Here is a 13,056-nt window from a genome sequence, read left to right on the forward strand (position 1 = left end):
TTTCACTCTCTGTCCCCGCCCATTGCTCGGTTTTGTCCAAATCGGGCTTTTTGCGTCGCCGGAGCTCCCGATTTCAAGCCAACGTCATCAATGGAGAGAGGGGATGCTGACGTCGGAGCAGAGTCAGAGCGCAAGGGTTGGGAGGGGTGAGATGAGTGAGTTTCAGCATAGCTTACACTGATATGAGACCTATAAATCCCCCCTCTCCCTCCCCCCTTTTTACTCCATCCCCCCCTCCCCTCGCGCTCTTTTTTTACGTCGGTGTTGGCGCGTTGGGAGCCCCCCTACACTGGTGGAGTCCCAGCCTATATAAGTTACTGGCTTGCAATGTAACTCTACCAGATTTACGGACTCCTGATATCTGGGCGAGATACGGCTTCAGCAGCAGCCGACTGACTCCATCCAGCCTCCGGTCCGCAACCTGAGCCAGGCGCTGTGGCGGAACCGCAGGGGGAAACCCGGGAGAGGCAGGTGAAAGGAGAAGAGCAGCCGTACTCTGGACATGTGCTGAGATGACACACCTGTGAACACGCCTGAACTCTTTTGGGAAAGAGCATCACACTTTTCTCAACTTGCACCATAGTCAACACTTTCAGCGAACCTCAGAAACAGTCCTCTTCCGTTAGTAACCACAATGTATCGGTCCACTAAAGGAGCTTCTAAAGCCCGAAGGGACCAAATAAACGCGGAGATTAGGAACCTGAAGGACTTGTTGCCTATCTCCGATGCGGACAAGTCTCGGCTGTCCTATCTTCACATCATGTCGCTGGCTTGCATGTACACGAGAAAGTCTGTCTTCTTCAGTCAAGGTAAATATCGTTTGTTTTGCAAGTCGAATAAAAGACTGTAATGAAATTAGAATAAAAGCATGAAATTAGAAGAAGCTTTTTAGATTTGAGTTTGTGTTGAGACATTGCTGTATATTACTCTTTTATTGCCGCGAGTAGATGCAACAGGTGCATCTTACATTTATTTTTTATTTTTTTTGTAGAAATATCTGAGCTGCTTATCTGTTTGGTAATATGAATTAAGAAATATCTTTAAAGATACAAAAGTACGTAGTGAAAACATCGCTTTAGAACGCAATATCTCTCCATGGTACTGAAACATAAACGCTGTCCATGGTGCTGAAATAGTGCTAACTAACTTTTCTTTCGTACTAGACGTTTTATATATGGATGAAGTTTGATAGTTTATTCAGACTTGAAATTACTTCTTTCAGATACAGCTAGCAGTGCTGAAGCAACCACGGGATTCCTCTCATTTCATGAACTGAATGAGTTGGTTCAAGTTATGCCAGGTTTTCTCATGCTGTTGACTGGTGAAGGAAAGTTACTGTACCTGTCAGACAGCGTCTCAGAGCACCTTGGACACTCAATGGTGAGTAAAGCAGACATAACAGTTATTCTCATTAAATCTTTATAGCCTTCCTCTCCCTTTCATCTCATGCTATTTCAGTCTTTTTATAAGCAAAATGAATTAAAGAGGATATTCACCTACAGTATATTCTCTTTTGAATATTTAGGTAGATTTGGTCGCTCAAGGGGACAGTGTGTACGACATAATAGACACTGCAGACCACTTTATTATGAGGAGTAACCTGGTACCTCCAACTTCACCTGACACAGGTAAGATCTTTAAAATTTGACACACATATAGATAATACATGTCAGATATGCAAGGACTCATTATGTTGTGCCTTTCCCCCTTAGAACGTCTGTTCCGCTGCAGATTCAACACCTCCAAATCAGTGCGTAGGCAGAGTGCAGGCAATAAGCTTGTTTTAATCCGAGCCCACTGCCTGTCAGAAACTCCCGATGAGTCTTCCCCAGGATCTTATTGGACTTCCAACCCAGTGTGGGTATGTTTCTGTGCTCCTCTGGAGCCTCACACTTCCCAAGGGGGAACTGCCCCAGACAGAGAACAATCTTCAGCTCCAACACTAGAGAGCAACTTCTTCCTGCCATGTTTCCGTTCTCAGCATAGCCGTGACATGAGACTTCAGGAAGCACAAGACAGGTGAGGTTAAATGACTAGTATTTTTATAAATAAAATTATAAATGAAAAGTAATTTTATAATAATGTGTTTTTAAAAGATACAATTTTCCTTACCATTTATCTTTTTCCAACTTTCAGTGTGAATGTTTATTTGGGACTAAATGTGGAGATTCTGCGGTCCCAATCTTGGTACAACTTCCTGCATCCTCAGGATCTTTCCCACGCCTCAGCTCAGCACTGCAGCCTATGTGAGTCTCACTCCTGAATGAATAAACCAAAATAATATTCTCAGCTTCATTTGCTTAGTTAGGCCTAGCATGAGCACTCTCATACCTCACAGTTCCCTATCAACATTTGACACTCACAGCGAGCAATACAGATCAATACGCATCAACAGGGAAAAAGCATTTCTGACTACCCACAAAGACATGACATTAAATCTCACAAGGAGTTGAATATGTTTTGACTCTCCCATCTTTTCTTTTCACCACACAGTGAGAGAGGGAGGAGAGGGCAGAGCTGAGATGGTGGTTCGTGTAGAGACAACAGATCACTCATGGGTCTGGCTTTATATGGTCTTGCAGCTGGAAACTGGGGAAAACCCCATTGTCAGTAACAATTACATCATCAGGTAAGGCTCAGCCTACATCTATCAAGTCAAGTATATAACCCAAGTTGAAGTAGGAATATTACTAATATCACTCTTTTTCTTTGCCACAGTGAGACAGAGGCTTGGTCAATCAGGCAGCAGCTGAGCTCTGAACAGACCCAGCTCTCCTTGGTGCTGGGTTCAAGTACTTCCCAACAAGAAAGCCTAAGCTTACAGAGTCCAGAAACACTCTCAAGCCCTGACCAAGTGTTCACGCCAGGAAGTAGTGGCCTCTCTGGGCAGTCATTTGACTTCAGCACGGCCGCATGCAGTGCAGGATCTACTGAGGAACAAGGTGGCAGCTCCTCAATGGAGCCTGTACAACTGGAGAGTGGCCCACGTTCCAGTCTCTCCTCTATGGAAGAAGAGAGCTTCTTCCAGCATGAGCCAAGTGAACCTGTGGCCAGTCCATCTTCTGCATCATCTCCCATTCCAGTCACGGTTGCAACAGTGTCTGACTTGGACTTCCTCACTCAGAATATTCTGCTGCCACCGGCATTCCAGATAGATCCTCCTCTACCAGCCTTGCCCCTTCCTCTTCCACCTGTACCTACCTCCGAGACCCAACAGACCAAGGAGTTTGTGTGCACACCCCCATACACACCTCAACTAGGTGGAAGCAATTTTCCCTTCGGGGAGCCTCATTTCAGCTTCGATCCTACCGGTGCCACCTCACCATCTCCTCTTGCTCCAACTGCAACAGCAACAACAACGACGGCTCCATCTCTTTCTCCATCTGAGCCATCAAACCCACAAGGCAGCACACCACCTCCAACGACAACACTCTCGACTCTTTTGCCACTCACTATAACATCTCCAACCACAGATATCCTCTTCCCAGTGGAGACTTGCAGTGGGTCGCTCTATGAAAAACTCCCTCCAACTCCTGACAGTCCAGGTGATGGCGACTGCACGGTCATGACTTTACCAGAAGTCCGGGGTCCACTGTATGTTGACGTCCCCCATGGGCCACTCACTTACCCACCAGACGGTCTCCTCACACCTGAAGCCTCACCTGGAAAACAGCCCAGCCTGTCCTTCTTCTCCTCACTGCGTGAGAGAGAAAAAGAGAGAACGGAGATCTCGCTTTTAGCCCAGCACATCAGCACACTAGCAGAGGGCTTCTACTTAGATCCATTCCTGGCCAAGCTGGTTCCTTCCACCATTTCTGAACGCTCTCAGTCTCCGTCTCTGAATTCTGCAGGACTTGATACAGTCCCACTGTTGGGTGAATTCTACACACTCAAGTCCTGGAAAGGCCTGGACCTGCCGATCTTCTCTGATGACGAGTCTCTGTTTGAAGAGAGTATATTAGAGACCCTTCTCCAGGACCTCACATCCTCCCCTCCCCTCTCACCGACTCACTCTTACTCCTCTCACTCCAGTCCCCCCTCCTCTCCTGAGTGCTGGTGCCCACCCTTGCACTTTGACGGGATCTCTGCTGTGAGTGCCGGTCACTTCTGTAGCGTCCAATCGGCGCACTGTAACAATGAGGCCGGGCGAGGGGCTATGATGTCGCCAGTCAACGCAGACAACATGGCAGATGGGAAGGCGGCAGGCGAAGTTGCGATGGAGACAGAGGTAGCATCATCGCCTCTATTCATGGGCATACCGACATCTCCACCACTGCAGCTGACCGCCTCCCCCGCTTCGGTGCCTGTCTCGTCGCCTGTCAGCCCTGCGCCGCCCGGCCTGCCCTGCGCCCAGTCCCTCCTCGAGGAGCTGGCCGCCCTGGAACCCATATTTGGGGCAGGTGCCTCGATCGCCCCCGGCCTGGGGCAACAACCTGAGTTGTATCAACTCCAATGTCATGCACCGCAACAGTGCTTCCGCAAAGGTGAGAGTTGGTCTTTTTGTTGATCACTCTGCTGTACTGCCACTTTTGCCAAACTGACATTATTATTATTATTATTGTTAATAACATTATGTCCTCTGTTCTTTCTTTTTGTCTTACAGATGGGAGTGGAAGTGATCCTCCGTTCTAAAATAAGTCTGTGACTTACTTCATTAAGTATGGCATATTGTCATATTTCATGGAGCTACTTTTGCTGAAAAGTGAATATTAATTAATTGTATAAATATATACATAATGTATATAATGCCAAAAAAGACTTGAACTTTCTCAAATCCAATGAGAGTAAACAGTCATGTTCACAATTGTTCATCTAATTATCCATTCATTTATGTTAATAATAGTGCAACCCTTTGGTAGCAATGCAATATACTAGTCTGTAACAAATCCTAAGAGGACTAAGAGATCAATTTATGTCTTTCTGCTATAATGTAACATGAGCTTATATGAGTGAGAGTTACAGCTCTGACTATGTAAGTGTAAACCAACTTACAGACTTGCATTTGTATTCACTTGTAGTGAAAACTCAGTTGTGAACTTTGAGGACATGAAAAAAAGATTCCAGATTCCATTGAGAAACAACAGATAGCTTATATGGCTCAATGCTTGTCATCCAGCATCACACATACACAAAGTCCAATGTGTGGAAAGTATTCACATTATAGATCAATATTTGGTCATTTCAAAAAGTGAACAGTTTGTAAAAGTAATAATATCAGCATGTTTACCACAGCTGATTGACTTTCAGCTCAGTAACTAATGATAATATAAATGACAGAATTCAGACTACATTGGGCTTCGAGTTTGTGAATGCAATTCTTGAACATATCATTTCACATGTACAAATGTGAACAAATTCCACTTTGTGTGCAAGACAAGTCAAGTTTTCACATTGTTCTCCTACTGGCCGGTGGACAAAAGCTGCAGCGGATGCCGCCACGGAGAGGGAGAAAATATTGTGCATGGCTTTGCATGCACGGACATTACTGGACTTATTTCTAGCTACTACTGAGTGAAGGAGTAACGAATCCATTCGGTCGGCTACTCTGATGGGCATGGCTAGAAGGAATTGCACTGGACTTTTGCAGCATCAATATTTGTAATGCTTGCAATCTGCAGAAGCTCTTGTGTGCCTGGCACATCAAGAGGTTGCAGACCTAAGAGAAACAGCACCTTTATTTAGTGAATACCACAGTGACATCGTAACTTTGCTGTCTGCGGTGTGGAGTGGTGACAATGACTGTGTGAATGATTGATTCTTCTTTTTTGAGAGGGGTTATAAAAAACGAAGCAAAGTTTTGTTTTAAAAAATGAGCAGGAAAATAGGGATGAAGTTCTATTTCTATTCAGTTACTAATCGACACGGGTTGAGAATGGTTCTATGCCCATGGTGTCGACATGCTAACGTAGAGTTGTCTACGGTCAAGTAAAGGATTGATTCCTATGTTCTAGCTATTTACATGCTACGTTTAAAAACAAAAAGTATTTTATTGTATGTATGCTGATTTACTGGGTGCTTGGTGCACGTGCCTCTAGCTAGGCATGATGCGGAATGGTTAAAGATTGTAATAATTTGTACATTTGTACAAACAACAGTCTGTACATATCAGAGACATTTGTATCATATGAGATGAAAACATACTTGACATATGCTATTTATGAAGAATGGACATTGTGGATCAGTGTTCTTTTGTGTCGCTGATAAGTGTATTTGGTTTGTCAAAACAGAGGCATTTATATTAAAGTGCACTTAAAAGTACTCATGTGTCAGTTTCTAGTTCCTCCTTTCCTTCCCTTTTGCTAACCACTGTCCTTTCCTCGCTCCCATTCCTCCATCATCCTTGTCCCCGTATCCCTTGTTTTAAGAGCATTCTCCTCACTCTTTCCCTGGAGTGCAGACTGCTCAGCAACACCACTGACGCACGCTCGCGATGAGACGCTATCTGACTCAGACTGACGTACGCACTTGACACAGAGGCGCTCGCACAGACCGTCAGCTTCCCGCTTTGACGCACTCACGTACTGAATGCCACACGCACGTAGCCCCCCCCCCCTTCCTCCCCTCTCTCTCTCTCTTTTTCTCTCAGCCCACACTCAATGTACCTGCTATTTTGACGTCGCATGACAGCATTATCAGACTCCATATATGGGCTTTCCTGCTCAGGGGCACCAATTTTAGTCCCCTCCTCCCTTTCCTCACAGCATCCTTCCCAAAAAGGAGAGAGAGAGAGAGAGAGCGAGATGTGAGAGAGAGGAGAGCTGTGTTGCTATGCTAATGAATTTAACGTACAAGAGCCAGTCAGCCAATTAAAGCAACCGATGTTAAGTCACCAAAAGCTGTGATTCAAAGCCTCCTCCCAATTCTAGATCTTTTATGTAAAGCGCAATCTCCTCCAACTCTTTTCTTTCTCTCCCTCTTACCTTCTATTTTTAGGCACAATGCACCTTGGGGAGCTTAGAAATAATCAAGCATCATAAGTATAGTAACCATCTGCCATAAAAGAGTAGAACGAAGCTGTGCGTCAGCATGGGAACATTTTGTTCCAGCCTCTCATCGCTTCTCCATTGCAGCTTATTGAGACAAAACAGTGTCACAGAAACCCAGATTGGCTCTCTTACACCATCTGGTGTCAAATAAAATGCATCTTTATAGTAATCCTAAAAATGTTTCATTGAAAACTACAGTTTGGATGCATGGATGGATAGAGCTTGACCAACTTAAGCTTGTATGACTGGTACATAGTTTGTTGCTGGTCCAAGATGGTTTACCAGCTTGCACCAGCTGAGAAACAGCAAGGAATTTTATTAATAAAAATTATAATGTTACCTAGAAAATATTACTTCATTCTAGGGTTTCTGGTTTGGCGGTCCCTGGGTCCATAGCACTCCTGTAGAAAAATGATGGAATAGAAAGCATTCAGGAGTCTGAGTGTTTATACATATATCACACAGACAAAATATTTTTTTTTGTCTCTGAACATATATTGTCATCAGTGCTGCTAAGAGATTAGTAAGGATACATATAATAAATTATGAAAGATATAAAATATAATATAAAACAAATTAAAATGAATTCCCCCTTGTGGAAACATACAAATACACACACATTAGGATGTGGAAGCCTGTGGTTTTACCATGGGTGCTTCTCATTCTCTTTCTCTTGCTTCCTTTCCTTGCGTCTCAGCTCTACCCCCATAGGATGCGAGGGAAGGAAACACCTGTGTATCCTTGCTCATGACTCCTTAGGAAGATTCCTTGCTCCATATTCCTCGCCTCCTCACAGTGCACTTAGAGAACTGAGATGTCCTTCAAGATGGCCGAGTTCGATCGGTTTCCGGGTCACTGGCTTAAGGACGTAGGAGTGAGGAAACAAGGAAACATCAATTTGAGTATTGAGAAGCACCCATGAAGCTGTTAAGGTGGATAAGCCTAGCAAGGTATGTTTCAGTTTAGTTTGTGCCTGTGTTTTAGGCACAATGCAAGTGGCTTGGCTTTTCATCGCCATAATAACTTGCACTCCATGGCAAACCTGTTCCAGGGCAGGTTATGTTCCAGGTAAGAGATCTCAAACTGAAATTAGACTTGGTGTGAACAAAGAGACAGAGAAAGAAGCCACTCCCCCAGTTTCTACTCTAAATTAAAGTTACTACACAAAAAGAGATTCTTAAAGACAATATTGTCTGTCTTTTAGCGATGACTATTCATAATAATTATTTTGTGTGATTTGGATATTATTAATGTAATTATTAGCCTTAATCTATTACACATGGATTATCATTTTTAAATTATCAATGTCATGGGACAAACAAAGTCTGATTGGTTTTGGTTTTGGAAACTTGAAATCCTGTAACACTGAGCTCACTCAACTACCTCATGGTACAGACCTTGGGAGCTTCACACAGACCTTTGGGTTCACCCAAATGTAATCATTTACTCACCTCATGTCGTTCCAAACCTGTATGAGTTTCTTTCTTCTGTTGAACACAATAGAAGATATTTTGAAGAATGTTGGTAACAAACCCGCTGTACCATAGTGAGGACATGCCACTACACCATAGTGTTTTCCCCCACCACTATGGAAGTCAATGAGTGTTTGATTACAACATTCTTCAAAATATCTTCTTTTGTGTTCAACAGAGCAAATAAACTCATACAGGTTTGAAACAACATGAGTTGTTGAGGTGAGTAAACGATGACAGCATTTTTCTTTTGTTTTACAAACCAGATAGATTAGTATTCTACCTGCTTCCTTTCAAAATTAGACCATTCTAAACGTAATTGGCGAGTGACTTCGTTTTACATGTATATTTGGATTTGGATTGTGACATCGACGTCACATGAAAACATGAATTACAGCACGCCCGTCGCGGGGTGGCATGATTTTCATTTATTAAACAGATATGTAGCGTGACACTCCATTTTGTCTCTTTAAAAGCAAACTAATTTTTGCATTCGCTATGCAGAAAGAGACTTTTGAAGTTGGTAGAGGCAGCTGACAAAAGTTAGTTCACATCAAAGTAAAGCCACTCACTGGGGCTCGAAGACGATCAGTCAGAAGCCAAGATCAGAAGAGAAGCGTCTGAGAAATTTGTCTCAGGCTTTAGACAAAAGCATCTAGTTACGCATGGCGTGATTATAAATTATATGCACAAAGGGACACAGATCAGACTGGTTTCTCGGGCTTTACAGTTACTCTCTAGGATGTAGTGTAGGGAGTTACTCACCATAGGATGATCACCCGAGTCTGTGAGCAACCTGCAACAGTCTTTAAACATGCAGTGCCATCGTGTGGACATTCAAAGAGCCTTGTGGATTAAATCGCAATTTTAGAAAAAAATTGCCTTTTCAATAAAATTGGCGTTCAGAAGAAGCATGTAACATTTTATTTAACCCATTTTATTTTACATTTATTTAATCCATTTATTAATAGCCTACACATTAACTAACAGTGAAAAAAGAATGTATTAATATAGTTTATATTAATTTCAACATTTACTAATACATCATTAAAATAAAATGTTATATCTGTAAATAATTGAATGGACCTGAGCTAACATGACCAAACAATGAACAACTGTATTTTTATTAACAGTTAATAAAGTATTAGTAGGCTTTTAGTTACTAACGTCAGAGGTGGACAGTAACAAAGTAACTTTACTTGAGTAGCCTAGGCTACTGTAGGCCTACTTTACGTGAGTATTTTTTCTGGAAAGGTTTTAATTTAACTTCACTACATTTGAAAGACAAATATCGTACTTTTTACTCCTCTACATTTCTGTCAAGGTCCTTGAGTGGAAAGTAACGTCAGTCAGGGGGTGATTTTAGTTGCAGGGGTTGCATTTTGGTTGGAAAATGGTTGAAAGTCGGTTTGATGTCAGAACCCGACGTCGGATTGACGTCAGAACCAAAACGTTGGATTTTGGCTGGAACTGAAAGTCTGAAATTTTGACGTCAACCCGTTTTTCATTTTCAACCACAATACAACGTCTGTCCAACGTTGGAGATTAACGTCAATCTGACCTTGGATTCTGACATCAACCTGATTTACATTTTCAACGTTGGGTTTGGTCTTGTAAATGCGAATTTTGTCATTGTTTTGGAGCACACTAGCTTATAGATAACAGTAAGGCTAACATATTCATACTAAAAGCCAAAAAACTTTAAATAGGGCACTATTGGAGGGAACAGCCATTTGGGTGTCCGAAACCATTGTGGACGTTATTGTTTGCACTTATTCCATCTCACATTCAATCCCACTAGGGGAAAGTGGGGCGAGTTGTGCCAGTTTTTACTCAAAGTGACTTTAAAGTGAGGCATGGCAGTAATGCCTTCAATTTAAGGATGTACATATATTTCAGGATGTGGTGCATCCCTGAGAACAATAACTTTGGATCTGAAATAAATAGTTTCAGAAATATAGCTTTTGGGAAAAAAGTGGTCTCATGGCACAACTTGCCCCTGGTGCGGGGGAAGTTTTGCCTTTGGGGGAATACATTGGGGTAAATTGTGCCAGTGATTTCTGAAGTAAAACAGAACATTTTAATGTTATGAACCGTAATGCTATATGAAAGCAAGATAAATTCAATACAAAATTACTAATTTAAGGTTTATTTAGATATTGTCACCCTGGAATACCATAGCATGCGTTTTTCCTACTATGGTCAATTGCATAGGGATTTTGTATTGAACATAACTCTGGATCACAGTGTCATAGAGACAAGGGGGCGGGCTCATTTTACTCAGACGATCAATCAGTCTCTCAGGATCATTGTGAAGCTATCAAGCTACGCCCTAGCAACCATTTAGAGCACCATAGCAACACAATATATGATATTTGTGAATCATTTCAGGCAAAAAGGCTTTGGCAATAGATGCCTGTTGACATAGCGCTGTCTGTCAATTATGTAACATATAAGAATAAAGTGACTAGGCTAATTTCTAAACATCCTATTGTGACATAGGCCACTTAAAAACGGAATAAAACTTCTCTTTAATAACATAGTGCAAACTCAAAACTGAAAACAGTGTTAGCTAAATTAAACAAATAGCAGGCAGGCCTAAGTCAAACAATGATGAGGCATGCCCATCTCCTCACTTCTCAAGATTATCCCCTGCGAGTATGTAGGTCTAGGTGGTCTGGATCTGGCACAACTTAACCCAGGCCCTTTGGCACAAATCACCCCAGACCCACAAGTTTGAAAAACTAGCATGATCCAGCAGTTAAGAGCTAACATCATGCTAACTGTATAGACTCATTGTGTAGCCTACTAAAGCACTAAAACATGTGTGAAATGTTTTCAAACTTGTCTATAATTGTTCAGACACTACAATCAAAAAACCTTAATCATAGAAATTTTACTTTGAAAGGGAAAAAACAGTTTTTTGCACTAAAATGTGCTTAACTCTCATGCCATGTGTCTCTCTTCTTTGGAGGATGAGTAAAAGTGATTGCTTTTCAAAATTATGTGGTCACATGACCAATTTATTCTATGGTTTTCCAGAAACAAGGGGTGGAACTACTTCCCCCCTGGCACAAATCACCCCACTCTCCCCTACTGGAACTGTGTTCTAGAAATAAATTTGATATTGATATGAGGGTAGGCAGGCATAGATTCAGAGGCATAAGGTACTGTAAGTATTACATACATCAATGCAACACTAATAAAACAATGCATTGACATTTACTTACTTTTGATACTTAAGTACTTTTAAAAACGAGTACTTCTTTTACTCTTTACAACTTTTACTTGTAACGGAGTAATATTTGACAAGTAGTATTTTGTACTTTCACTAAAGTAAAGAAGTTGTGTACTTTGTCGACCTCTGACTAACGTTAATTAAAGGAATCTTTTTGTAAAGTGTTACCAGAAAGCATAATTTATTCTCCAGTGAGAACTCAGTGGAAACAAAGCGTAGGCAATTAGAGACAACGTTAAAATTCAGGAAAGGAAACCGTTTCCAAGATTCATATTCATGCTGAGATTACAAAAGGGGACTAATGAAAATTGCTGAGAGAAATGCAATAGGTACAGTAGGGGTGAGGTAACACACATTATTTAAACGTTTCTAGCATGACTGCTCTGCCATATCAACACTCTATGGAGAACCGTTGGAAGATATCGCTGAACATTTATTTAACCATAGAAAAAGTACATTTCTAATGTTAGTTTATTTTTAATGATTAAAACACCATTATTTTAAATGGAAAAGGTCATTTGTATTTTATTGACAGAATATTTTAGTTTGCATATTTTTTTTATTATATTAGATAACATTTTCAAATATGGTCATGAATTTGTCAAATTGCACTTCAATTTTTTTAAGGTAAATAAACAAAAAAAAAATACACTGTAATAATGAAACAAGGCCACATATTTGTACTAGACAATAGTAAAAATGTGTTAGGCTGTGGCCTGCTCTCCTCTATAGGTATCAGAACATATTCGGATGAGGAAACTTAATCAAATTACTAATTAAAACAGCAGACAATTTTATTTTCTTCTGTTTTTTGTTGTTGTTGTATTGGAACAAGCCAAATTAATGTATTATGAGTGGTGTACATCGATTGACATATTGACAAAATCTTTTCACAGACTGACAGACAGACATACAGATAGATAGATAGATAGATAAATAGATAGACAAACAGATAGATAGATAGATAGATAGATAGATAGATAGATAGATAGATAGAGCAAGAAAGAATGTATGCATTCAGAATAATCACAAGATACTTATTCCAAATTCTGCCTCTGTCTTTGTCAGAAAGATGTTTGTTAATTGAGGTTTCATTTTAGCATTCAACTAACCTGAAAAGCTTTTTCTATGAAGTCTCCACTGCACTGATGTGTATACATATCTTCAAATTGCTGCCTATTTGGAAACACTCCCCCTCTTCTGTAGTTCTTTGAAGTGGAGCAGACATTATCTTTTAGCCCTAATGGAATATCAGCTGATGTTGAGGAAGTTTTTCTGATGTCTGGTATTTCTATGAAAATTGCTGAATACAGATTCAAAAACCACATACTCTCACTTTTGTACATGCTGTGGCATTCAC

At 41.1% G+C, this 13,056-nt stretch overlaps 1 protein-coding gene and 1 long non-coding RNA gene across 2 annotated transcripts; one reads left to right on the plus strand and one right to left on the minus strand.

Annotated features, from left to right (window-relative positions):
* The first annotated feature begins 347 nt into the window (after positions 1 to 347).
* Positions 348 to 6,257, plus strand: npas4a (neuronal PAS domain protein 4a). The gene is made up of 8 exons (XM_084431038.1): positions 348 to 809; positions 1,223 to 1,380; positions 1,526 to 1,628; positions 1,713 to 2,019; positions 2,137 to 2,246; positions 2,494 to 2,629; positions 2,719 to 4,484; positions 4,604 to 6,257. The coding sequence occupies exons 1-8, from the start codon at positions 635 to 637 to the stop codon at positions 4,630 to 4,632; spliced, it is 2,784 nt and encodes a 927-aa protein (XP_084287164.1). The 5' UTR covers positions 348 to 634; the 3' UTR covers positions 4,633 to 6,257.
* On the minus strand, positions 1,914 to 8,306 carry LOC311304170. Its single transcript, XR_014629891.1, has 4 exons — positions 7,634 to 8,306; positions 7,327 to 7,387; positions 2,113 to 2,259; positions 1,914 to 1,999 (listed from the first exon to the last, which is right to left on the minus strand). It is a non-coding gene; the product is annotated as an uncharacterized lncRNA (long non-coding RNA).
* Positions 8,307 to 13,056: the final 4,750 nt, after the last annotated feature.

The sequence above is a fragment of the Rutilus rutilus genome (assembly GCF_951802725.1).
Source record: "Rutilus rutilus genome assembly, chromosome: 14".
NCBI classification, from domain to species: domain Eukaryota; kingdom Metazoa; phylum Chordata; class Actinopteri; order Cypriniformes; family Leuciscidae; genus Rutilus; species Rutilus rutilus.

Coding starts and splice junctions, on each gene's coding strand:
- npas4a (XM_084431038.1), top strand. CDS start 635: ATGTATCGGTCCACTAAAGGAGCTTCTAAAGCCCGAAGGGACCAAATA. Junction 1,629..1,712: donor TCCAACTTCACCTGACACAG/GTAAGATCTTTA, acceptor TTTCCCCCTTAG/AACGTCTGTTCCGCTGCAGA. Junction 4,485..4,603: donor GCAACAGTGCTTCCGCAAAG/GTGAGAGTTGGT, acceptor TTTGTCTTACAG/ATGGGAGTGGAAGTGATCCT.